At 42.2% G+C, this 26,648-nt stretch overlaps 4 protein-coding genes across 7 annotated transcripts; 3 read left to right on the top strand and 1 right to left on the bottom strand.

Moving 5' to 3' along the window:
- Positions 1-38: 38 nt before the first annotated feature.
- actr6 (actin related protein 6) lies at positions 39-3,273 on the top strand. The gene is made up of 11 exons (XM_077021520.1): positions 39-295; positions 378-495; positions 586-654; positions 786-909; positions 1,029-1,164; positions 1,265-1,321; positions 1,515-1,613; positions 1,748-1,826; positions 2,026-2,197; positions 2,303-2,441; positions 2,538-3,273. The coding sequence occupies exons 1-11, from the start codon at positions 228-230 to the stop codon at positions 2,665-2,667; spliced, it is 1,191 nt and encodes a 396-aa protein (XP_076877635.1). The 5' UTR covers positions 39-227; the 3' UTR covers positions 2,668-3,273.
- Positions 3,274-3,798: 525 nt separating this feature from the next.
- Positions 3,799-6,781, top strand: sycp3 (synaptonemal complex protein 3). Of its 2 annotated transcripts, XM_077021521.1 has the most exons (9): positions 3,799-3,924; positions 4,151-4,286; positions 4,735-4,813; positions 4,909-4,943; positions 5,076-5,193; positions 5,283-5,382; positions 5,455-5,553; positions 5,842-5,946; positions 6,523-6,780. In XM_077021521.1, the coding sequence occupies exons 2-9, from the start codon at positions 4,154-4,156 to the stop codon at positions 6,580-6,582; spliced, it is 729 nt and encodes a 242-aa protein (XP_076877636.1). In that variant the 5' UTR covers positions 3,799-3,924; positions 4,151-4,153; the 3' UTR covers positions 6,583-6,780. The 2 variants fall into 2 exon arrangements, with proteins under 2 accessions (XP_076877636.1, XP_076877637.1); XM_077021522.1 differs by lacking the exon at positions 3,799-3,924 and having other exon boundaries at positions 6,523-6,781.
- A 9,730-nt stretch (positions 6,782-16,511) lies between these two features.
- On the top strand, positions 16,512-20,012 carry LOC143526827 (uncharacterized). The gene is made up of 11 exons (XM_077021515.1): positions 16,512-16,659; positions 16,862-17,083; positions 17,463-17,517; positions 17,606-18,062; positions 18,180-18,337; positions 18,673-18,759; positions 18,878-19,001; positions 19,124-19,221; positions 19,321-19,442; positions 19,555-19,654; positions 19,746-20,012. Exons 2-11 carry the CDS (start codon positions 16,908-16,910, stop codon positions 19,794-19,796), a joined length of 1,428 nt encoding a protein of 475 aa, XP_076877630.1. The 5' UTR covers positions 16,512-16,659; positions 16,862-16,907; the 3' UTR covers positions 19,797-20,012.
- Positions 20,013-20,892: 880 nt separating this feature from the next.
- Positions 20,893-26,634, bottom strand: nedd1 (NEDD1 gamma-tubulin ring complex targeting factor). 3 transcript variants are annotated; one of them, XM_077021514.1, is made up of 17 exons: positions 26,461-26,634; positions 25,885-26,118; positions 25,628-25,722; positions 25,418-25,534; positions 25,124-25,264; positions 24,779-25,008; positions 24,466-24,667; positions 24,199-24,376; positions 23,986-24,105; positions 23,803-23,850; positions 23,526-23,630; positions 22,840-22,884; positions 22,500-22,678; positions 22,140-22,317; positions 21,967-22,063; positions 21,736-21,802; positions 20,893-21,645 (listed from the first exon to the last, which is right to left on the bottom strand). In XM_077021514.1, the coding sequence occupies exons 2-17, from the start codon at positions 26,018-26,020 to the stop codon at positions 21,541-21,543; spliced, it is 2,043 nt and encodes a 680-aa protein (XP_076877629.1). In that variant the 5' UTR covers positions 26,021-26,118; positions 26,461-26,634; the 3' UTR covers positions 20,893-21,540. The 3 variants fall into 3 exon arrangements, with proteins under 3 accessions (XP_076877629.1, XP_076877627.1, XP_076877628.1); XM_077021512.1 differs by having other exon boundaries at positions 25,885-26,027; positions 26,461-26,633; XM_077021513.1 differs by lacking the exon at positions 26,461-26,634 and having other exon boundaries at positions 25,885-26,449.
- Positions 26,635-26,648: the final 14 nt, after the last annotated feature.

Below are 26,648 nucleotides of genomic sequence, written 5' to 3'. Positions count from 1 at the left end.
ATAGTACTGTAGGTGGCAGTAAGCACACAATGTATTAAAGTTAGATTTGACCGGGAGAAGAAGAGTTGGATGTGGCGCATGAATTGAAGAAGCACGATTAGTAACAATTGTAAAATACTGAGTGTGTCATTTACTGAATGGTTCTGTTCAGTAGTAACACGGTTTACATCGTTTGTAACGGCTACTCGTACTGACCGACGTTGTGATTTGATGTATAATTGTTGGAAATGACAACTCTCGTTCTGGACAATGGCGCTTACACTGCCAAGATTGGGTATAGCCATGAAAAAGTCAGGTAATGATTCTCTGTCTATATTAGTTGGCTAATACAGATTAATGCGATCTCTACACTTAATGACCTTTTCGTCTTTTTCCAGTGTTATTCCGAATTGCCAGTTCCGCTCGAAGACACTGAGACTAAAAACTTTCACTGCCAATCAACTAGATGAAATCAAAGACCCATCTGGATTGTTCTATATTCTTCCCTTTCAAAAGGTAGTTAGATAGATGCACAGCGTAGGCGTGTCTAAAAGTTTGCTTTTGCAAAACATATTCAATGGTGTCTAATGTTATTTTGTATTTCAGGGTTATCTTGTTAATTGGGATGTGCAACGCAAAGTATGGGATCATCTGTTTGGAAAGGAAATGTTCAAGGTACAGACAGATTATACTGGAATACAACACTGCTGCATAAGCTACGAGCAGTACATCAGTGTTATGAAGATCGTTGCCTTCGGTCATGAAATGACTCTCACGTAGAACGTTTTAATTACAAATGGTTACAGGTGGACTTTGCTGATACCAACATAGTAATAACCGAACCATACTTCAACTTCATGTCAATCCAAGAATCTATGAATGAAATTCTCTTTGAGGAGTACCAGTTTCAGGCGGCTCTGAGAATCAATTGTGAGTTCTTTTATGTTCTTTGTGCTTTATCAAAGTTTAAGAACATAATCTGAGTATTGTAAACGAGTACTGTCGTTCTGTACATCAAATGGTTCCCTACAAAATGTACTGTATTTCAGCTGGATCTTTGAGTGCACACAGATACTTCCAGGAGAACAATTCAGAGTTGTGCTGCATTGTAGTGGACAGCGGCTTCTCCTTCACACACATCGTCCCTTACTGTAGAGGCAGAAAGATGAAAGATGGTATATGCAGGTCAGGTGTTCACTGCCACACTTAATTACATCTGAACATTTCCCAAGATGGCCTGTTGGGGCTTTGTCATTCATACTGTACTTTGCTTTCGGTTCTGCAGGATAAATGTAGGCGGAAAACTTCTCACGAACCACTTAAAAGAGATAATTTCATACAGGTAAGATTAAAGTAAAGATGAATTACAATGTGTTAGAATGATGACCATGAACACTGATGCCTTGCAGATTAATCAGTATGGGTGTATAACAGAATAAGTCAAATTACTAGATCTGAAAGTTTGTCCTATTACTGCAAATATAGGAGCACAGAATGAATTTAATTGGGCCTAATGTTTTATGTTTGACTTGAAGGCAGCTACATGTGATGGATGAGACATACGTGATAAACCAAGTCAAGGAGGATGTGTGCTATGTGTCACAGGACTTCTACAAAGATATGGGGATTGCTCAGTAAGCTGTGCCTTTAGCACATTATTACCTACCACACATTTCTGGAAAGTAATTAATTCAGAATCATTCTAAAAAATATTTTTAATCATTCAAAATCAGCCGACATTCTGTTTGTCACTTGCTTTTTTGTACAGGTTGAAAGGTGAAGAAAACCTTGTTATGAGAGACTATGTGCTCCCAGACTTTAGCTCCATCAAAAAGGGCTTCTGTAAGGTGGGAAAGCTGGTTAAATGTAAATTTTTCATACTAGACTTTAGATCTTTGCATGGTGTGTCCACTGTCTATTAATAAAATGTTAACTTGTCCTATACTCTTGTGTTTTTTGTTAGCTTGTCCTCTTATGTCCTATATTTTCACTTCAAGCTTAATTGTGAAAACTGATATTAATTTCCCATGTTTTTGGATCCTATAGCCTCAAGAAGAGATGAATTTCACAGGGAAGTATAAGACTAGCGAGCAGATTCTGCGACTCACCAATGAGAGGTTTGCTGTTCCAGAGATGCTTTTCCACCCAGCGGATATTGGCATCCAGGAAATGGGCATACCGGAAGCAATAGTGAACTCCATCAGTAAAATGCCTGAAGGTAGGAGAGGGTGCAGCACCAATCATGAAAGCCACATGGCATCACACAGTCACATCACGCTTATAACTTAACGACTCAGCAATGTTGTTTTTGATCCTCATGCAGAAATGCAGCCCCACTTCTTCAAGAACATCATCCTGACTGGAGGCAACACCTTGTTCCCAGGGTTCAGGGATCGTGTGTACAAAGATGTCCGTGCCCTTGCCCCTACGGAATTCCAGGTTTCTGTAGTACATCCACAAAAGTGAGTTCGCAAAATGGACACAAAAAAAATGACTGAAAATGATTATTCATTAAAAGTGCTTTACTCTCTTACTTAAATGTTGTGTTCACATTTCAGTCCCATCAGCTACCCTTGGGAAGGAGGAAAGCTCCTAGCAGAAAACCCAGACTTTGAAGAAATGGTAGTCACACGGGACGATTATGAAGAAAATGGACATTTTATTTGTGAGGAGAAGTTTGATGTTTAATGTTGCCTATTATTTATAACTGCATAATATCGTTGTCATCTGCCATGATATCGCTAGTATTTCCAGTCTCCTGCAAGTGAGACTCTTGAATGTTGTACATTTTTGTTGTTTTGTTTTTTAATAAGTTTTTTTTTTTTTTTTTTGTACAGTGCATAAATAAAGAATGATTCATCACGATTAACATAATTAGTTATTGTTGCGCTTCTACTTCTCTTTAGTACCTCAGCGCAGCATATTTGGTGATGCAGAAGGATAAAATTAGAAACAGACCAGTCAACTGCAAACAAAAAAGATTTTATTTGTACTGAGATGTCTCAGGAGATCCCACACATACAATGCATGTACATGCTCCCCACCCTAAGAGGCAGAGACACTCCAATCTTATATACTGATTCTCCTCATATCTGTCTGCTCTTTCAGTAATCTTCCATTCCATAGATGGAGTTGAAAACCATTTCGCTCCCTAGTTATTTCCCCAAATGTTCTAAAGCATGTATGTTTCTATTCTATATAGATTTTCATACATGTATGTTTCTTCTTTTGGACCAACCTGTTCTCTGTAACTGAGTGCACTGATATTACTGATACAGGGTTGCCAACTTTTCAAGATCGCTTGGAGTGAGATTTGAACCTGGAGGAGGTGGCGAGTGTAAATTGTTGACGAGGAGTAGGGGTGCGGGTGGCGAACGGAAATTGTTACCGGGCGGGGTGTAAAATAGACACAAATTAAGTATTATATCGCGAGTGGTTGGCGCCAGAGCGATCAGAGGTAAATTAGATTTTTTTCGGCGTGAGAAATCGGATGTGTGTCAACGTGTGAAAACGGTCAAATGCGTGTGTCTCACTCTGTGTGAGAGTTGGCAACCTTGCTGATATGCTGCTTAACTCTTGTAATGCCCCCAAACTTACGAATATACTTTTGTAACTTAATGCACCTTATGGCGCATTCATATCTGGTTTTAATATCAAGCTTACTGCTAAGTAAAGAATATTTTCCCAACACTACATACATTATTTACTCCCAGAAGGACGCACGCTGCCGTTGTAGCTTGTATGTCCAAGCCAAGGTCATTGTGTGCAGATAACGAGCTGTTTGACACCTGCACTTGTGAACAAGGTTATTGTCAAAGAGTCATAACGCACAAACGAGACGCTACAAAGGGCGCGTGCAGTTGTTGCCTATACCCTCTCGCGTGCTCGTTTATGGCGCGAACGATTCGCTTCCACAGCTGAACTAGCTAACGGTTGGAGATATTTGTGAGTGAAAACTTACAATTTAGTTGTCCTGTTATCTAGATTTTTCCCCCACAAAAATACAGAGTGACCTAATTGACCCGTCAATACCAGCACAATACCCCTGTAAAGTGGGAAGCTGACGTTTAGTGGGTAGCCGGCTAACGCTAACTAACCTAGCAGTAATTCTAAAAGCTAGCTTAGCTTAGCTAGCCACCTATCTCGCCACTTTTCATTTTATTCTTTTTAGGAAATGGCGACAACAGGAAGAAAACAGAGCAAGAAAACCAAACGGACAGAAGATCCCACAGACTTGCATGCATTTGATTTTATTATAGAGGATGAAAAGAAAGGCTTTAGCGGTTCGGATGAAGAAACTAGAGGAGGTTTCCAGTCTATCATATTTTATGAAGTACACAGAATAAAATGCTTAATGCACAATTTAGCTGTTCTATAATATCAGATTACAGAGATAAATGTTCAGTATCAAGCTGCTATTATTAATGATATCAATAAACCAAATTACTTAATCATTAATAAGTAACAAAATAGTAAAAAGAATCGACACCAAATAATTGCAAAGGAAGTGAGTGTCCAGTATTGCTTATCAAGGTTAATACTGGCCTACAAAAACACTGCCTTTGCAGCAAGATGATTCAGAAATGGTGTTAATTACTTTGTTAGTGTTAATAACTAAGGAACCTTATTGTAAAACATGTATACGGTGATACTGTATATTAACTATATAAAACCACAGCTATAGACGCGATCGTATCTATCATTCTAAAGATAATTTAGAAAATTCAGATAATTCTTGTCTGAATGCTTTCTTAGAAACTTCTGCTGTTGATAAATTGGGAAAGAAAAGATCTGCTAGTTCATTTGAGGAAGGTGGCCTAAGTGTAGGTGTGGGGTGAGTTAAACATTTGTTCTGTGGCAATATGGTTAATTCTTTGGATGAAAACTGGTTGATAAACAGATAACATGTTTTTTTTTCTTTTTTTACAGCAATGAAGTTCAGACAATGTTGGAAAGATTTGGAGGTAAGGGAATTCCACTTATAAACAGGCAAGCTCAAGATAATGATCTAACTTTCTGCTATTTTAAGCAACTGTCTTTCAGTGGATTTGTTAAACTTGACATTTTATTGTAATAATGCATATTTAAATGCATAGCTGACATCAGCAAAGCAATGCAAGCCAAGAGAAAACGTTTAGAGGCTTTCACCAAAAGCTCTCTGAAAGGTAGCAACCAGAAAATAGAGCATTTGTGGAAAACCCAGCATAACCAGAGGTAAATGTGCACAGTCTAAAGCATCTTATGCTACATTACACTTGCATACATTTGAAAATAAAGAATATTTGAATACTTTCCCATCACAGGCAGAAGCTCACACAGGAGTACTCCCAGCAGATGTTCTCAACACTGCAGCAATGGGAGACTGATGTTCATAAATCTGAGGAGCAAGAGGAGAAATTGAATGTTAGTGCTGCTAAATGTGTAGTGAAGGCTTACGCTGATTTACAGTGCTTTAACTCATTCTTACCTCTGCAGGACTTGTTTAGGCAGCAGCTAAAGCTCTTCCAACAAGCTCGAGTTGTGCAAAGCCAAAAACTGAAATCCATTAAGGAGCTGTATGAGCAGTTTATCAAGGTTAGAGGCTGTAAGATAACATGTTTTGCATGCATTTCACTACAGCTGGTCAGAAGAGTTAACTATTTAGTTTTTTTCCAGTATACCTGTAAAGATTTCTGGTTGTTTATATATGGAAAATGCAAAACATGAAAAATAATGTTGATGCATCCTAAATTTGTGTTTTTTGAGAAGAATTATAATGATGCATTTGGAAACTACACTTCAATATTCCTATTAATATTTATAATGTATAGGCTACATGTTTTTGTGTTTATTGGAGTATGTCCTCCTATATCTGTTCTACAGAAGATGGAAGAAATGGAGAGGAGCCATGAGGCGTTTCTGCAGGGAGCACAAATGGAGCTGAAGAAGGAAATGGCCCTTCTGCAAAAGAAGATCATGATGGACACAGTAGGGGCATTCACACAATTTCATGTTATTTTTCTTAGGTCTTATGGCTAATCTACCAAATGCATATTTTAGTCTGTTTCACAGGATGGATAACATTGTTACCAATGATTACCAACATTGTTACCAATCCACCTGTCCTGCTGTGTGTTTATGCTCCAACTGTGTTTTTTCTTATTACATGTAACTGCATAACTTTAGAGGTCAATTAAAATCTCACACCACAGCATTCTACATGTTGCATGCTGAATTTAGAATTATAGTATACAACAATGTTGTCAGAGCAACATTAGTGTCATCATAATAATTATTAAACCGGTTTGATCTACTAATCTTCTTTACAACTAATTCATCACTATTAAGTGATCAGTACTTAAAAAAAACATTGTGGATTTGCCAGGGAAAATAATTCAAAATGAAAAATGAAAATGATAGTTTTGCTAACAGAATGTAACTCTGTCAGAAACCATTACATGTCTCTGACGTGTCTAGTGTGAATTGGGGATTGTTGACTTTTGTTACTTTTTATCACAGTGCAATTTATCACAGTGGTAATGTCCTTCTGCAAATTTTTCTTAGCAACAACAGGAGATGGCCACTGTACGGAAGTCCCTTCAGTCCGTACTCTTTGAAGTGTAGGCAGCACTGGACAGTGAAGGTGACACTGGACAGTCCAATGACCTGTTCGTACCTTTAATGCTCATACTGTCTTTGTTTATAAATGTTAGTCTTAAAGAAATTAATGGCTTCATATTGTTCCTATTTAATTTACTATGCTCTTCTTAAACTATTTAAATGAAATCCTGTATATAGTCCATGTCATCATCCAATAAAGAATGTTATATTTAAATATTTTAATTGTTTTGTCATGAGGTCATAACTTCTTTATAGCAGGTTAGGCCTTGGAATAATGTCCTGAGGCAGGATATATTTAATACTAGTACTCCGTTACTGCGTCCAGGATACTCACTGCCCTACATAGTGTTACCCTGCCCTAGTGCACATAGTCCAACTAATGAAAGTATTGAAACCCAATGCAGAGCGGTTGATGGGTCAAAAAAAATGGTAACACACCAGCTACCATGCCACCCTGTTCTGATGAAATTTATTTTTGTTCATCTAAAGACAGTCAAGTAGTGAGAAACTGACCATTGATAAATGGGATAAGAGGAGGCAGACAGATTGTTTTACATCAGGTAAAATAGTGTCCAGTAAAATAGTGTCCAGTTACTAATAAAGTGGTTGATGAACGGGTAAAATGTCCAAAATATTTTTTATCCGATGATTTTGTTAAAACAGTTCGAGTTCATGCACAGCGAGCCTAGACGTCATACAGTCGTGAACGTGCAGGTGTCCTCGCCATATATGTAATCAGGGCTCTCAAGTCTCACGCATTGAGCGTGTGACACACGCATTTGACCGTCTTCACACGCTCACACGCCACACCTCCGATAAAGGGCGGAGCATGTGTCAATCATTTTCGAATGCAGCCAATCAGATACTAGACTTTTGTTGTCAATCAATTTTTATTAAGCCAATTATCAGCCAGAGTTAGCTGTCAATCATTTTTTACTGCAGCCAATCATCTTAACAGATCTGCCAAAAGAAGGCGGAAACTGCACGGAGAAGCTCTTTAAACAGAAGTATATGCCATTCTTGCACAAAAGTAGATGAATAAAAACATTAGAAGAGCTATGACTTTAGACATTTTTAAATAAAAGTTTAAAATACTTCTAACTTGTTATTCTGCAACGGCACTTTAATGTTTTTTTTTCCTTTATTGCACGTATTGCATCATTTGTACATCATTATATATATATATATATATATATGTGGCAGTGTAAATTGTTAGCAGAGGGGAGGTGTAAATGGACACAAATTAAGTATTATATCGCGATCGATCGCCAAGTATAAGCGCCTCCGTCGAGCAGAGCGTTGAGGAGCGATTTCGATTGGAGGATCGTGCTCTATTTTGTATTATTAATTTTTTTGCTGATGCTGGTCCAGCGTTTCGCGTGCCACTGATTATGCCTCGGCGTGCCAACGGTAGCCCGCGTGCCATAGGTTGCCGACCCCTGCTGTAGAGCCTTTGAATATTAAAGAGCCGGCGCTAGGGGGGGGCAGAGGGGGGCATAGGCCCTTTTCACAACAAAACGGAAATACGTCACCGCCGGGTAAAACAAGTTCCGGTACTCGCAGAAGATAGTTGTTGTCAATTCACCTCAGCATGGAGCGTGTGTTTACTTCATCCCTGTCGTCGCTGCCGAGACTGAATTTTAAATACGTTTCCAGTATCGTTGGAGAACATTCAACAACGAACGGTTCCAAGTTAAATAGAGGCTACAAATTGTTTGTAGAATAATTTATTCACTTATACCAGGGTAAGCTAACACCAGCTAGCACTAGCTAGGTAACTAACTATTATTTAAGGTATAGCTGGTTCCATTAGTCATCCTACGGAGTGGTAAAACAGTCTATATTATTATGTTATATATTATAATATTACATATTATACTGACAGCTTTAGTTAACAATATCTAGCTAGGTTAAGCTGTGCGATTTTTGGCCCATTTTCAGCCGATTTTTCACTCGTGCGACTATTTTTGCGATCGGGCTGAGTTTCGGCTCAATCGCGTGTCGTGCATCGTATAGTTTACACAGGTAAACGAGGAGCGATTCACACCTCACGACCAACTCCCGATCAGAAATCGCAGCGTCGCAAGAATATCAAACATGTTTGAAATTCAAATCGCTCCTCGTGAGAGTATCACTGTTGAAGCAGCTCCACGAGCCGACTCTCCCTGCGATTTAGTCGTAGTTTGAGCTGGAGCTGAGTACATGATTTAAAATATCGTACAGTGTACGCCCAGCTTTAGCAAGCCAAGGGACGTCAGCTATTGATTGTTTGGTTTACATCAGTATCAATAAAGTTCATGACACACACCAAGTTATTACGTGTTATTGTTTATTCAGTGTCCAATATAGTCGACAGCAAAGTGATGGTCAGAGCTGGATGCTACCGAGCAGAGCTGGATGCTAGCGGATCACAACTAGTTTCAGAGCCGTTTCAGTGGAACAGTTGCTGTCCGCATTTGAAAGAGCAAACTCTCGAGTAGTAGATGTTCGTGGTGTACTGCCAGCCGAGAGCTTGCTCTTTTCTAGCTAGATGCTATCGGATCACGGCTAGAAGCTATCGGATCACGGCTAGAAGCTAGCGAACCGGGGCTAGAAGCTATCGGATCACGGCTAGAAGCTATCGGATCACGGCTAGAAGCTATCGGATCACGACTAGAAGCTATCGGATCACGGCTAGAAGCTATCGAACCGGGGCTAGAAGCTATCGGATCGGGGCTAGAAGCTATCGGATCGGGGCTAGAAGCTATCGGATCGGGGCTAGAAGCTATCGGATCACGGCTAGAAGCTATCGGATCACGGCTAGAAGCTATCGGATCGGGGCTAGAAGCTATCGGATCACGGCTAGAAGCTATCGGATCACGACTAGAAGCTATCGGATCACGGCTAGAAGCTAGCGAACCGGGGCTAGAAGCTATCGGATGACGGCTAAAAGCTAGCGAACCGGGCCTAAAAGCTAGCGGACCGGGGCTAGATGCTATCGGACCGGGGCTAGATGCTATCGGACCGGGGCTAGATGCTATCGGACCGGGGCTAGATGCTATCGGACCGGGGCTAGATGCTATCGAACCGGAGCTAGAAGCTAGCGAACCGGAGCTAGAAGCTAGCGAACCGGAGCTAGAAGCTAGCGAACCGGGGCTAGATGCTAGCGAACCGGGGCTAGATGCTAGCGGGTAACAGCTAGATGCTAGCGGACGTACGTGTACTCCCAGTCGAGAGCTTGATCTTTCAAACGCGGACAGCAACTGTTCCACTGAAACCGGCTGGGAACAGTAACAGTACTGGGAACAGTAACAGTACCGGGGACAGTAACAGGGAACAGCACCAACTTTTAGCCGCGAGCTTTAGCCGTCTGCAGCAGTGAAATGCTGGCTACACACAAAGATGCTCCGTATCACAAAGTTTTCCCCTTCATCCCTCCTAATTGCACAAACCCATTTTCTTTTCTGCTCGTCGTCAGCCGGAAAACCGTAGAAACTGAGATACGACTGTTTTTGCTTCGAGATCGAGCAGCCTGGTGCACTGCAAAAGCTCTTGTTATTGGACTCTGCCATTGTTTAATGTGTAACGGAAGTAACTTTACCCTGCAACGAGAGTTTCCAGAAGAAAAAATGCGGAAGTGTGAAAAGGGCCTATTGCCCCCCCAAATTGTGTCTTTGCCCCCCCAAGCACAATGCAAGCAACGGCTTTTTTTTATTACCTCTGAACCAATCACAAAAATGCATTTTGCTTTACAGCGTGAAGATATTTCCTTGCTTATTCCTGATTGGCTCTTTGAGTCATATAAAAATCGGCAGACCGCCCCAAACGGTTCAGTTCGGCAGTATATGTTCTGTTAGTGTGAGTGAAAGACAGGTATACTGGTAAACACTCTTCTGAGTAGTGATGGGCAAATGAAGCCTCTTGAAGCAATGAAGCTTTCCAACCCTTTGCTTTGCAAAAAGGTTCATTACTCGAGGCTTCATTCATCACTCACTAGTGACATCTGCTGGTGAAACTGTAACAGCCTCGTCATTCAGTTGGATCATACTTTCAACAATTTGTAAATGCAATATTGTCACAAAGTTTCAATCAAACTCATGTTTAGTAACAGGAGAATCAATTAAATCATACTTAATTGTCATGTTTTAATTATTAAAATGATTTGTAGCCAATCTAATCCCTGACCATTAGTGGTTGTGTTGGGTTTTCTTGTATGTCATGAACGTATTTGACAATGAAGATATGTTGTACTTTACTATATTGGGAATTGAGTGGTTGTTGAGGCAGACTGAATATTTTGAGTTAGAAACTGATTTAAAAAAAAAACAAAATGTGTTTAAAATAATTGCTTCTTGGGGGTTCTAGATCTGGTTTGGTAGTCATGGCCTGGTGGTTAGGGAAGGGAAGTGGTTAGGGAACTGGTCTTGTAACCAGAGGGTCGTGGGTTCGATTCCCAGACCTGAGGCCATGACTGAGGCGCCCCTTAACCCTCAATTGTTCACTTATATAAAAATGAGATAAAATGTAAGTCGTTCTGGATAAGGGCGTCTGCCAAATGTAAAATGTTTTTAACATTACAAATAAGGTTTGCCTCTTCCAATGGTTTTAATCTGTTTTTGATGTGTGAATCTGATGTACATCCTGATCAAACAAAAAGAATTTAGAACGTTCCAGATTTTAAATTTAACCACCTTCTACAACACGAAGCAACAGGGTTCGTAGCGCTTTTATTTTGAAAAACGATACGCAAAATGAAGCAATGACGTGGCCGATGTAATGCGAGGCCTCGTTTGTTGCTGATCACGTGATTTTGCTCAATCTAACACAAGCTCCGAAGCGGGGCTTCATCGGACACGCCCCTTTTTACTCGGTACACGCTTCGAAGCGTAGCTTCAGATGTCCCATCACTACTTCTGAGTTTAAACTGACTTCCACATGGTAATATTTGCTTAACTGTGGTTTTTCGTTGCTTTAATGTTACTCACCTCTTACATAGGTGTTGCTTAAATTATTTTATTAGCCGTTAGCGGTTAGGCTAACTTGGTTCTCCTAAACCTGCGCGAACGGCGGAAACGTTTAAATACTTGCCGCGCAGTGTTGTCCGAAACGATATGTGGTAATAAAAAACAGGGGAATGAACATTTACCTGACGAATTTTAATGTTGCTTTTTCAGATTTGAAAAGTGCTGGAATTTAGGCTAAAGTACTTGAAAATGTTGAAATTGTAACTACTTCGTTTCACAACAAATATCTGTCTGAATGAACAGTTCTCTTGTCTTAGGTTAACAAATACGAGCCTCTTGTAATTCCAGGACGAAACATGAGAGAACGTGAAGACGTTAAGATTGGGCGTTTTGAAAGTGTGATTTAAAAAGCGAATTATTTTGAGTATATGTATAAATATTTAACTTAATTAAGTTTATCGTGCTGAGAAATATTGAACTGGACCTTTAAAGTGAGGTACAAGTGCTTTAATTCCACCTTGTATAGGTGTATGAACCCGGCAAACATGACATTGTTCATTGCGCTGTGGCGCGGCGCGCGCGAAGTTGCAAAATTCGAGAGGTGCACGACACCGCGCGAGGCTGCTCTTTCCCCCGTGCAAGCCGTCGCGGCTCATGGTTTAAACCATAGACATATATACATAGACGCCTCATCGAGCGGGGCAGCCCGCTGCTGCGATACGTAACAGCGTCCGCCATATTGGTGAGGGCATATGTGCCAGTAAGGCTAATGCAAGTGAATGGAGCGAACTTCAGAAAGTGCTCTTCTACAAAGTATTTTTAGCTAATGTTCGTCATCGACCCACTCACATATAAACGTTAATATATTTGGAAATTAAACAATCACCAAAGACAATATTTATGACTTTTCATTATATTTTAATTGTAATTTCTGAATAAAAAAATGTCAACCTATGATACAATTGATTCCGTTTTTATATTTACAGTAATTAACATTTATGAACATATGTACACACACATCATCAATATATGAAATAATAAATAAAATATTTATTTATATATGTACACATTAATATCTATATATATATGTGTGTACACATTAATATCTATATCTATCTATATATATGTACACATTAATATCTATCTATCTATATATGTACACATTAATGTCTATATCTATATGTACACATTAATATCTATATCTATATATATGTACACATTAATATCTATATATCTATATATATATCTATATATCGGTCTATATCTATCTCTGTATATACTGGGATCTCTATTGTTTGAAACTAATACCCTTGGAAAAGAACAGTCTTGCACAGCTTTTTCCGTGTGTTACCACTCTGCAACTTAAGAGTGTTCAGCTTGGCAATATGGTGCAGTCTCAGTTTGTGGAAGACAGACACAACTTGAGACATCAACATGAAATGGTGGTTGTCAATTCCAAATTGTGTTTCTTGAATGTGCCCCCCCAGAAAAAACACATCCTCAGACCCAATCTCTGCACGAACCAACTGACAGATCAAGGCCACTTTGACCACTTGTTCTGACCTCGTCTGACGAATGAAGCGCTCAGCTGATCTGACCACCCTCACTGTGCCCTCAGAAGGAATCATCAGTCCTCCTTTGTTTTTTAATGTGAGCAGGTGATAGCTCTGATCAAATGATGCAGGTGTAGCATCAGTAACCAAACTACCACGGCACACATCACAGGACAGCTTTGTAAGAATTTGCCTGACAACAAACCCTGAGATGTACACCAGTGCATTATCAACCAGTGCACCAAAGCGGGTTGGTAGATATGTATGGTCACACACTAAAGCAGAGATGTTGACAAAGGGGGTCTGCTACTGCTGGAGAAGAGGACATCTCAAGAGCTGGCTGGGACACGGTCTCATCCTGTGCTACCACATTTCCTGATGAACTTGGAGACACACCGCACCGCACCGCACCATCAGATGCCTGAAGATGGCCTGGAACTGGTTGGCTGAGGGGTTGTTATTCCAGCCCCCTGAAAACATGCACACAAACACTTACATATGCAGTTAACCTGACAACATGCAGACAAAAAGACAAAGCTCATCTTCAGAGGAAAGAAGAATCTCAGCTCTGTACCCGATGCTCTGATTGAATTAAAGAGGAGCTCCAAGTGATTCTGATCCTGACTGCCTGACCTGTCCTGTCAAAATCCTCTGGCCTGAAATGCTCACTGCAGAGCATGGAGGACAAGCTGGCAGAAAACCCTTCTCGTCTGACAGCTGTTTCCCATCTCTTTCTGAGATCTCTATCTTTTGGAAACCTACATAGTATGACAAACGTTTGCTAAACAAATCACAATAATCAGAGTACCTACTTCGGTCGAATTTAGTAAAAATATACTTTCTTTGTTTGTTCTGAGACTGGTTTCACCGCGGGAAATCACAGTATTACGTCCGTGATGAACAGTATTGAACACAAAATCAGGAAAATCTGTACGTAAAATGACTCCGTAATGGACAAATAGAAGCATTAATACATTTACATTCTTACCTGTGAAAGGTTATGCCAATTGATCTTGTTTCAGTTGAAAAGCGGTTGGTGCAGTTATACGCAGAGCATGAGCGAGGCATCTTTCGCTGCTTCTCCGATCGCTCTTCTGCCCTCACCAATATGGCGGACGCATTTACGTACGACTCAGCGTTCCATGAGGCGTCTATGTATATATGTCTATGGTTTAAACCACATATGTCAAAGTCAAGGCCCGCGAGCCAGATCCGGCCCGCGAATTGATTATCTATGGCCCCCTGGATGATATTGAATTACTATTAGAACCGGCCCGCAGGCCACAGCCGCCCGATGGTGTTTTGTACGCAAACACTACATTCCCCACAATGCAACGGTAGCCCACGAAGTCACTGCAGCGCGAAGCGTCGCGAGGGTCCGCGCGGCGAAAATGACGTAATCGCAGTGGCTCCGCCAGCGCAATGAACAAAGTCATGTTTGCAGGGTTCATACACCTTTATAAGGTGGAATTCAAGCACTTGTACGTCACTTTAAAGGTCCATTTCAATATTTTCCAGCACGTTAAACTTAAATATGTTAAATATTTATACATATACTCGAAATGATTCGAAATAATTCGCTTTTTATTCACATTATTTAATGGTTGTTTATTTTCCCCAATCTTAACGTCTTCACGTTCTCTCATGTTTCGTCCTGGAATTACAAGAGGCTCGTAATTGTTAACGTAATACAAGAGAACTGTTCAGTCAGACAGATATTTGTTGTGAAACGAAGTAGTTACAATTTAAAACATTTTCAAGTACTTTAGCCTAAATTGCAGCACTTTTCAAACCTGCAACACAAAGCAACATTAAAATTCGGAGTCGCGCACTATGGTCACTCGCGAAAGTATAAACCTAAATCAGCAGTCAGAGCAGACATCAACGTTCAGCTATCCCCCTTCTCAAAAATGACTAAACGTAAGGTGGACACTGAGAACGGGTTTCAAGCCAGGTGGGAGGCAGAGTACATGTTCACGGAGGTAAAAGGTAAACCTGTGTGTCTTCTGTGTGTCTTCATGTGATTTTTCTTTGAAGGAAGTTTGCTTTTATCTGTTTGCCTGTTGAAAAATGCTTTCACTTGAAATTACTGACAGATCCATAAGAAAATAGTGCTTTATTTATTTAAACATTAAATAATATACACTGTGTTAGGTCTTGGTTCAATAGGCTATGTGCAATCATTTCAATATGTTTTAATAAACATTGAACCAGTCCGGCCCTCGGCTTGTAGCAAATTTGTTTTTTTGGCCCTCTGTGTTTTTGACTTTGACATCCCTGGTTTAAACGATTCCTCGCCATCACAGCCAGTATTGTTATACTGTGCATAAATACCGCATTGTACCAGTACGTTTCATAACATCAATAAAAACTTCAATACTTTACCAGATTTTTTACCATTAAAGTGCAGTAGATAGATTTCTTATATGTACTTTCATATTTTTTTCTTTTTCAAAATAGAAATGTGACGAATACTCCCTTTTATAACAGAATTTGTATTCTTTTGTTTTCTTTATATTTTAATTTCCCAGTAATATAAATATTCTCACTCATTCCTATTTCCATGTTTGAATATTCTCAGTCTGTGTATAGGTACATTTGTCAGCCTTTCAAGAAATAGAGTTGTTCTATTAGTAATGGCAGTATTGAAATGAAATACAATTAGATAATCTTTGTTCTCCATTTACATAATCAACATGTATTTTTTAATCATTGTGTTTTAAGTTTTAAGTTCGAAAATATGCATTTTTATTTCTTTACCTAATACATCACTTTAAGCCAGTATCAATAGTCATCATTCATGCACAAATCAAGCCTTGAATATATTTCTGGCTTCATAAACATGACTATCAACATGCCCCCTCATTATGTTTTACTGCCCCCCCAAGCAAAGCAGTCCAGAACCGGGGCTGATTAAAACCATTGTAGAAATTAAGCTCAGATGTGACCAGCAATGGAGCGCAAGTAAAAGAAGGACGCGATCACACAGTCTCATTGAAAATGTAGGAGTTAATGAATAAAAGTGCACCAACGCAAAACCCGTAACATAATCCAAATCCAAAGTTTGAAGACCAGTATTGTTTGATATAATCAGGCATTGCTTTTAATCGTCATAATTATGGAGAGCTAGCTAGCTATCGTATGCTCACCGTGTAGCCTACATCTTTCGCCAAGAGAAATTCGTGGGCAGAGTTTAATTACATCTTTGCGGGAGTCATTGAGTTGGATTAACTCTGATTTGATCAACTGTCCGATAACTCCCAACACTCCATCGTCATTTGATTATATCAAAACAATACTAGTCTTCAAATTTTATTTGGATTATGTTACGGGTTTTGCGTTGGTGCACTTTATTCATTAACTCCTACATTTTCAATGAGACTGTGTGATCGCGTCCTTCTTTTACTTTACTTACTGAGCTTAATTTCTACAACCCTTCTCGTCCTCGCGGCCGTACACCCCGGAAATGACGTCAGCGGAAGAACTACGAAAACGCTTGTATGGCGCCTTCGAGCTCTTAGTTAGCCGACACAATTAGCCACCGAGTTAAGAAAAAAAGACTAATTAGGACATGTGTATTGACGGTAAGCAAAAAACCCGATACATACAATTAGTTGTCCACTAGATGCACAGGGGGTAACGTTAGTTAACCCAGAGTAGTAAGTTAACAGGCGAGGTTGTTGTGTTTGGTAGCTAACGTTGTGTGTCGTTCATCACTGCGGGTCATGAGGCTGCAGTGATGAAGGTCCGCCCAGATGTTTATTTGTTATTCCCCCTTTTCTTCAGATCTGCAGACACCGTGAAGGTGAGGTAGATAACCAGGTGAGCAGCTATGGACAGCGCGCTCGGAGACCCGGGGTCCGGCAGCAGTCCTTTCCGAGGTTCCGACGAGGAAGACCCGGCAGCGTGTCTGAACGACGCGTGCCTGCTGAACCACAGCGAGATCTCCTGTGATGATGGAGGAGCCTCTGATGAAGCTTCTCCTGTAATCATCCCTGAAACTCCAAGGTATTACTGAGGGGACGTTTGTTTAAAAACACATGTTTAGTTCATGTAGCACAGACTTTTACAGGGCTGCCTGTATTTTCATGTACTGCAAAATGTTCTAATGAGTGTAGTGATATTTCTCAAAGGATTGAGCTCTCTGCCTCCAATGGCTCTTATAATACGAGTACTAAGGACGCTAATTGTTGTTATTAGTTTAATTCCATCTTAATTCTGTACTACATGTAAATCCAAGGTGTTGAATGGTTTTGGGTCTCAACCCAAGTCAAAGAGTCTTCTGTCTAATTGTCTTGGGTCAGGAAAATTGCCAAGAAAAATTACTAGCTATCATTTAGCGTGTTCATAATTCTATGTCTGTTAGAAATCTGTTTCTGCTTTGCAGCCCCTTTGCATTTAGAAGAAAACGGACTTCTAAGATAGTTGATGACCACAAAGTGGTAAGAGCCGCTTTCTTCTCAAGTCCTAAATTTTTGTCGACATATTATCAAGCAAAATAATTTCTTACAATTTCGCTTTTATTCTTAGAGCGCACATTGTACTCCAGACACCAGGAAATCTGAAACGGGGGACAACATTCCAGGATACCTTCACACAACCCCGAGCTCTGGAAGGACACTAAAGCGACGGAGGCTACGGGACGCTTGCCCTGACGCTCCTCAGGGTGTGACTGTAGCAGCAGCAGCAGGCTTTGTGCCTGCCTCATCTCTCCTACCTTCTGACTTAACGTGGTTTGAGTCTCCACGCCCACCGCCTTCCACCTCCTGTTCTCTTTCTGTGGCCTCCAGCTCTGCTGGAGCTCCTCCGCTCACCGTGCTGGTAGGCGCCGCTGCTCGAAGCGACACGTCACTCCGTGGTTGCGGCTCATCGCAAAAAACACTTGGTGTCGGCAGAAAAGAACAGAAATGTAAAAGAATGTCCACTAGAGCTTGTGGGAGGTCTTCTGGATGTGGAGCGGAGGAAAAGAGATGCGTGCGAGATGCAGGTGTGTTTACACAAATGGACAAACGATATTTCTAGAGTGATTATCATCCCCATGGCTGCTATTCCTTGGTTGAGAGAGACCGGTTGTAATAACAGATTCCCCCTGTGCCATGTGCAGAGACAGAAAGAAGAAATGGATCTGTAAGTCCTCCTGCATGTCAAATACAGGAGGAGATCATCATCATAGATGAGGATGAAGATGATTCCATGGTGGTTGATGCCATGGTTCGCTCTGTTCAGATGGCTGAAGATGAGGCGTTTGCCAGAAGTCTTCAGGTAGGAGCTGCTGTCCTGATTATTGCAGCCATGAAGGAGTCGTCGAGTTATGTTGCATGATCAGAAGTAGAGTGAGATTTTGGGTGAAGTGAGAGGAAAGCCTTGAAGCTCCGGAACAGGCTGGTGAGTCCTGAAGTCCAAAAATAACACATTTACACTATGTATTTAATTAAAGTGATAATTATCAAACATTTAATGGGCTAAAATGGATAAATCTTTGATGGTTATTGATTGTTGAAGATATTTCAGGCGTCTAACGTGGCGCATCGTGTAGTTTGAACCCGAGTGCTTCTCTTGTTCACGTTTTCTCATTACGCCCATGTGTTGTTGTGCAGGAGCAGTTTGACAGAGAGGAGCAGCTTCAGCAGGAGCAGAGGAGATGGGAGGCCAGCTCGGCCAGCAGACAACCTCACAACCACCTGGTTAGGAGCTACAAGTGCACGACCCTTTGCATCTTCACTGGGCTGAAGCATATAGTGTGGTCAGTGTCGCTGACCGCTAAAAGTAATGGTCTTTATCTTGTTTGCATCTTCCCTTTAGTTGGACTCCTATGTGGGTTTGAGCTGGATCTCACCCTTTTCATCCGTGATGAACTCCCCATCATTCTCCCACACTGCCACAGAGTATGCAGAGCTGCAGCAGGCCATGTTTCAGGGCCAATCCAGTGAGTTACGATTTCACAGACGTGGCTTATTGAACATCTGCACGTAGCAATTGAGCATTTGAGGTGAGAGTAGTGGATTCCAGAAGGTGTTTGTGTGCTGATGCTGTGGTGTGACCGACCAGGCAGGCAGACGCGAGCGCAGGCCGGCCGCTCTCGCCGCAGACAAGCTCAGCATTTGCCTTCGGGACTGTTTGACGACAGCCAGGGGAATAACTATGAGGTACATGCTCGTATTGCAAAGCTCTGTTGTTAAATGTGTTGTGGCCCCTGTGATGCGTTTTCTTTTAATTGATATTATTTTCTGTGGCTTTGGTTTTAGGCGCTTCTAGCGTTTGAGGAGAACCAGGGAGCTGTTGTGTCTAAGAACGCTCTTAGCAAAGGAGAGATCGAGAGACTCCCTACGAAAGCGTATGACCCTGCACACAGTGCGGGAAAGACGGAGTTAGTCTTTGGAGCAGACTTTTGTTTCCTTTTTGTAATGCTGCTTTCATTTTTATTTATTTGTAATATTAATAATAATAATTATCTTGTTTAATTTCTCTCTCTCGAATAGCTGTCAAATCTGTTTCTGTAGCTACAAAGAAAGGGAGAAGTTACGAATACTTCCATGTCTCCACGACTACCATGTAAAGTGCATTGACCGTTGGTTAAAAGTGAGTCAGTTTTCTCCACTCAAGCTCCTCTCTTCTCCACCCCTCGTCCTGCTATCGTGTAACTCGTGTCTTTTCACTGCTTGCTTCTCAGGAGAATGCCACCTGTCCCATCTGTAGGGCAGATGTGTCGGAGTGCACTTGACCCGTTCTCTACCTCACATGGGCTGTCCCATGACTCATTTGATACCTGTGCATCTGAAAGAACCCTTCTAAAAAGGCTTCCATATTTATGAAATGGACATAGAAAGACTGACATTTTTACATATCTTAATGTGTTCATTTTTGGGCTGGTCTGGGTTTGCTGTTGAATTGAACGGCTATTTTTAATTTGTCTAATAAACACTGTTTTTATAGAGCAGCTTAGAAGTTGCATCTCAGGATGTGATATTTAGTTTGTTTTATAGCCAAAAAGATAAAGATGTATAATGAGACTTGCAGGTATTAAATATTGTAAATCTACAATACTAACATGTTTTAATAATGTATTGTTCTGACTTGAGTTTATAATGATTTGAAGTTTCTGGGCGATGTAGCATCATAAACATCCTGTTATTCATAAGTATTGTAGTGCCATCTCAAATGGCTGGCTGTGAGGTGCTGTAATGTAAAGTCCGCCAACACCTTTAGCTGGAGGTTAATGCATCGTTTGCCTCTGGAGCATCACAGTAACCACCAGCAAGATACTTTACAATTGGCCAAAGGAGAGAACAGTGGTACATGGGGAAATAGTCTGGCAGTCCATAACGCAGTGTTGTCTAGTGGATACAGCTGCAGCCTTCTTGGCTAACCCAGAAGAAATGGTATCTATCACCAAAGATGTCATCTATTTCTACTGTTCTGGCTTTCCATTTGTGATCTATTTCAAACACACCAGGCTTACAGTGCCGCGGGTGCCTAGCAGGTCCCGTGCTGTGTTCTCCTCGGCCCATACGAACGCTGCTGTGAAATTTCCATGTAGAATCCACAGCAAAACCGTAATGCAAATTGCAGTTAACCAAAACAAAACAGTCATGCTGCCCGTTGAAAACTCAACACCACTTTTGGCTACAGGTGAAATTGAAAACCTGCATAGCTAAAACATTACAAAATTAGTTACACACTTCCAAAGATAAATTCATTTGTTCAGAAATAAAATAAAACACTGTATATTAGTAATTCAGTACTGCAAATGTGTAATGACAATAAATACAAGCATTGCAGAATTATATAAATGTAAATCAATCACAAAAGTGGGGGGGGGGGGTACAATGTAATAATTTATTCAGGAAAAACTGCTTAATAACCCATTACAAAGTACACAACCATATTTGAGTTAGTTATGTTTTTGCAGGTACTGTCATGATGTCACTTAAAAATGCACTCGTTTGTAATATATCGTATCCATGTCTTAATTACGTCTGTATTCTAACCACTGGCAAGCGAAATAACCAGTGTACAATTCACTGGATTGGCCATAGGATTACAAAACTATGAATTACAAATGCACAACCTGGAGCTCACTCACCAAGTGGATGTCAAATTCCATCACCACATTCACGTGTAAGCCCTGTATATCATATTTTAGTATAATTTTCCTATTAAAAAGATATGCAAAAAACAGCATGGAGCGAGATGATAAAGTATATTCTCTCTTTATGAAGGCACAGAAATAGTAGAAAAATCCCACCGTAACCTTATAAGTGTGCACTGGTGTGACAACTACAAAACAGGATGCATGTCTCTGGCCTGAGGACTCATGAGCATACTCCAGGCATCAGCAGCCGAGCACAGAGCTCTCTGTCCTTCCTCCACCCAGGCCGACAGGGTAGTGCCCTCCACGCAGACTTCAACACGAGCCCTTACCCCGGGCAGCCCCTCCCCGTGTGACGAGGGGACCCAGGAGCTTCTCAGTAGTTGGCTTTGAGTCGCTTGTTTTCTTCCTTCAGCTTCTCAATCTCCTCCACAAGCGAGTCGTTGACGGAATACCTCTCAATGAGCCCGTGGATCTCGTTCTGGAAGGGCACGGCCGTCACATTAAAGGGCGAATTATGAAGAGGGAAAGGTAAGATAACGACAGGCATGTGGGCGCAGGTGAGACCTACCAGCTGAATGTAGAACTGCCTCACCATTTCCACTTGGAGATTGATTATGTCTCTATGGCACGTGTCCCTGGAAGAGAATCACAGAAAATAACTTGGCCAAGGGGACTGGCGGTGATTAAAAGGCAAGGAAAAGTAGACTTCAACGGCAAGCAGTATGCATAAAATGAAATAAGCCTTAGTATTGGCATTCATGTGTGCGCTGGCTGCATGTATAAACTTAAAATCTCTTACCTGAAGTCCTCTAGAGCTTCATGGATCATATTGCGTACAAAATTCATCTGGACAGACGTGAGTGGCGCTTCACTGCTTCCAGCAGCAGATGCACCAGCTGGGGAAATAACATCATGTTTCAAATAAACGCTGCTCAAATGTGATTACGTGTCTCCAGCATCCTGCTCATATACCTGCTGCCGCTGTGGGCCGGCCCCCGTCCGTTGGCGAATCATAAGTGTGCAGGGTTGGCACTTCTCGGCGCTGACTGGGCTCAGGGGTGTTGAAGGGAGGCACTGATTGGACGCGTGTACTCTGAGAAGCAGGGGGCGTGGTCATGACGTCCTGTCTGGGACCGCTGCTTTTCTCCGCCTGCCCACAATGTTCATAAACCTCAATTATAGAATCAACTGACAACCAGTAAAAATAGACTATAGCCACAGAGCATATTCTCACTGCCACAAACCCTAACAGCTACAGTCTGCAATGCCATTATTTGTTTAATGTTGGTATTGTATTAATTTTAACAGTCTGGCTAAAACAATGTGACTGACCACTGTGCTGCACTGCCTGTCTGAATGTGCAGGTGACGTGGTTACTGGCTCCTCCTCTTTGATGGCAGGTGGAGTGTGGACAGCAGACAGAGGACTATAACAGCGGCCGGCCGGGGTGCCCAGGGGGTTCTTACGCTGGCCCGAGCCGTGGTACTGAGGTAGGAAGTCTAAATCTAGCCCTGCATACAGACAGACAAGTGAGGAAATACTTAATAAATGTACTTTATACAGTATAACAACAATAAAACTGCACTGAAAAAAAAAAAAACATAAAAAAGCCATTAATCACAGACTGCTGGTTGAAGTTTTAAAATGACTGAGGTGGGAAATGAAATCTCACCTTTTTTCCCACTTGAGGCATCACTGAGTCTTTGACCTTTGTAATCTGGGTAGAAATTTATAAGATGTCAGTAACTCCATCGTGGGCTGACCACTCTTAACCCAGCACGACGTCAACATGTGCAACAGTGCACAGTGCCGTTCCTGGTGCACGCTCAACAAAAGGCCCACTACCACAGCAGGGCCGCTGCTGTACGAGAATGGTCCACTTAAAGCAGAGATGTCCAAACTTGTAGAGTGAGGGCCAGATTTGGCAAGGTGAACGTGTGAGGGGCCAACCATTCAGCTTTGCATTCCGGGGAGTGGGAGTCTGGGACTGCTGTTCCATACTGCCATCTTCAGGTGAAATATAAAATAGCTTAAAAAAAAGTCTACTGCCATCTTCTGGTGAAATTTAAAATGCGGGCCAATGAAACTGAACGCAGGCACACTTTGGACAGCCCTGACAAAGGACTAACAGAAGAAATGGTGCTGTGCTTAGAAACTGAAGACTGTGGGGTACAGGATGGGCGACAGTAGATGGTTTAGATATATATGTGCCAGTAATTAGTCATACATTATTACAGCTGTTTTAATAAAGTGCACGTATACCCCTAATAACAAAGTATAATTTATATTTCACTAAAGTGGATGGTTAGTTTATATTCTGAATGATAAGTAAATGAAGATAAGCCGGAGAATTCTCACCTTCTCGGACAGGAGAGAAAATATCCAGGCTGTTCCGCGCTACTTTGTATTTATCTGAACTGTGATGACCTTCAGCTTCCCTGAAGAACACATCAGCACTGCCACCTAGTGGACACAAAATATCAATGCTAGTTTCCCCTCAAACCGAAGTAATGAAATGCATTCACTACTGGGCCTTCATGACCAGTATTGAAAGAGTGTACCTGAAAGAGACCAAACATTAAAACATCACAAATCTAATGCTCTATTCTATATGTATGGTATATTTGAGATTTACCGTTTCTTGAAGTTGGAGTATCAGCACTGAAAACATGCGTTTTGAAAGCTGGATACAGATGAATCATATATAGAAAGATGGGGGACCAGGGAGAAGAAAAAAAAAAAAGAAAAACATTACATTTAGCAAAACCTTTTAGACCCCATTCCGAAAGCACAGCGGGTGATGAGAGGCAGCGTGTACCATCAGTGACGGGAGAGAAGATGTCCAGATTCAGGCTGTTTCGGCCCACGGTGCTGAACTTTTCCAGGCCGTGTTGACCCTCAGCCTCCCTGAAGGAGCCTTCAGCCGCTCCACCTCCTCCTACACACCCCCGCAACACAGCAGGAGAGTTACTCCTTCCACCTGGTCCTGAATCAGCGTTAGAGGGTACGCTCCGGACAAACAGAACCTCACCTGGGTTCTGAGCCTGGCCGTCTGCTCGCTCCGGCGGCTGGTGTTCGGGGGCGGGTGGGACAGGGGTTGCTGCGGGGCTGTGGGTCGGCGGACCGCTCGGCGGATTCGCTACCAGCTTCACAGAAGTCCTCTTGCTGGAGTGCAGTGAGGACGTCTTGCTGGACACCGTTTTACTGGTCTGAGAGAGAAGTGTTAATCATGTGGGCGTGCGGTCATGTGGTTTAGGGGCCGGCGAGATGCTGCACGAGATGCTGCACAATGCCGTACCTTCAGCCTGGTGTTGGAGTGCTGAAAGCGGATGCAGGTGACGGAGGTTTTGTGAGCTGTGGTGGTTTTAATGGGGGCACTCAGATTACGCAGGTCGTACAGGTAGATCCTGCCCTGGGTGGAGCCCACCACCAGCCCCGCCCCATCCGGAGTAAAGTCCACCGCCGTGAGGGGAGACTCGACCTGCTTGCTCCGGAAAATACTGCAGAATCGGCACAAAACACGGCACTCAATATACGGCACATTCACGCTTTTAAAAGGATTCGCAAAAGGTCCGAGCTACGGCACGCATCACGTCGAACCCGTCTCTTACATTTTGCTGGAGGTGTCGTAACAGACGATCTTCTTATCCAGACCCACGGTGATGAAGAGCAGGTCGTTGGCCGGAGAGAAGGCCAGTCCCGAGGCGGGAGCTTTGTGCGCGCCCTCAAACATATGCTGCTCCTTCTGCGTGTTGGCGTCCCACAGCACCACGGCACCGCTGTCCGCCACGCTCCCCAACAGAGAGCGCTTGATCAGCGAATACCTCAGATCACGCACAGGCTACGAAGATGAAACACCTGTTTACTTTTTGTATCCACGTAATTTATGTTTGTATTCAAATGACCCGATGGGGATCTCAAATGTTCCCCGTTCGTTGTGGTAACGGGGGACTTGCCTCATTTGGCCCATGGCCGAAGGGTTTGCTGGACATATTTGTGGTGATGTTATGGAGGATGATATCTCCACTGGTGGAACCAGATGCTATATAGCTATCACCACCATTGAAAGATACGCATGTCACTTCTTCTTTATGGTCCTGATGAGAGACAGAACATATGGAGATGAGCAAGGAGGAGTGATGTACTGATGATTTTGAGAGGTGCCGTCAATTCTGCAGCCACACAGATTAGCTTTCAATTCAGAAAGTGAATCATGCATTCAGTACAGAATTCACAAAACATTGAGGCACCTTTAGGCTACGATGTAATCTCTTTGTCTTCAGGTCCCAGATGTTGACTGTGCAATCCAGTCCTCCGCTTACCAGGAACTGAGATGTTGAATTCAGCGCAACCCGCGTTTGCTTCTTCTAAAAACCAAACCCCACATATTGCACAGATAAGAATGTAACATCGTAATTGTAAGCCAGTTCTTATTACTCCAGTATAGTTTGTCAACGAACCCCTTCTGCAAGCTCCATCACTGGGATCGGCGAGGACTTCAGGCTCGTCACCACCAGCTTGTCTCCTGTACTGCTGGCACTGACAATGTACTGATCTGACTGTTGTCAAGGCACACCATAAAGTAGTACTACAGACACAGTGAATCAGGTTCATTTGGTGAATGAGATGATACATTTGATCAGCATCTTTAAAGAAAAGCCTTCCATGCATTCAGTGGGCGGTTGTTCGGGGTTGAACGGGCCGCTGTGAAGGATACTGCTGGTGCTCCAGCACACGTGTGTCAGGGGCTGGACCACACTGTGCGGGTTGAACTGCTCCACTGCGGTCATGGTGCTGGAGTCCCAGATCTTCAGGCAGTCACCTGCCGACACCAGCCGGGTGACCTCGTCCATCGCGGCGCTTATCAGCACATAGACACGCAGGAATGACCTGGTGACCCAACTTAGACACGCAGCCAAGACACTCACACTCCCTCGGACCTCGTGTTGAACTGACAAGAACAGCGTTGAGTTTCTGTTCTGAACCCAAACCTACAGCTACACAAGTCCAACAGCTAGTCCAGGACAGGGACACACACGGAGCTAACTGACCCGGACGCGCTGACCTGCTACACACACACTAATACTACAGTAATACTCTTACACACATATCGTGATCATAGCTGCACATACACACCTGTGATATGCGCGCGTGAAGCGCTCACGTGATGTTGCCATAGAAACTTTATACTCCACTAAACCACCATGTTATGCTAGCTATGCTATGCTAAGCTAACAAACAAAACTTGCCATCGTGCAAGCCTAATCGTCTTAGCCAGATTTTGGCAACTTACCTTATCTTTTAGAGATAGAGCAAATATTGGTGAGGCGGAGAAATATATGTTTAGTTAACAGGGCGTCCTCGGTTATGTAGTTTTATCACTTTTTGAAGCACTTTTGGCATATCGTAGTTTGAAAGTATGTGGACTCGGTGTGGGTGAAACCGCCACTACGGCATACGGCGAGGGTCAAACCTAAAACA

Source organism: Brachyhypopomus gauderio, chromosome 11 (genome assembly GCF_052324685.1).
Source record: "Brachyhypopomus gauderio isolate BG-103 chromosome 11, BGAUD_0.2, whole genome shotgun sequence".
Lineage (NCBI taxonomy): Eukaryota > Metazoa > Chordata > Actinopteri > Gymnotiformes > Hypopomidae > Brachyhypopomus > Brachyhypopomus gauderio.
This window is presented reverse-complemented; position numbering and strand designations above follow the sequence as displayed.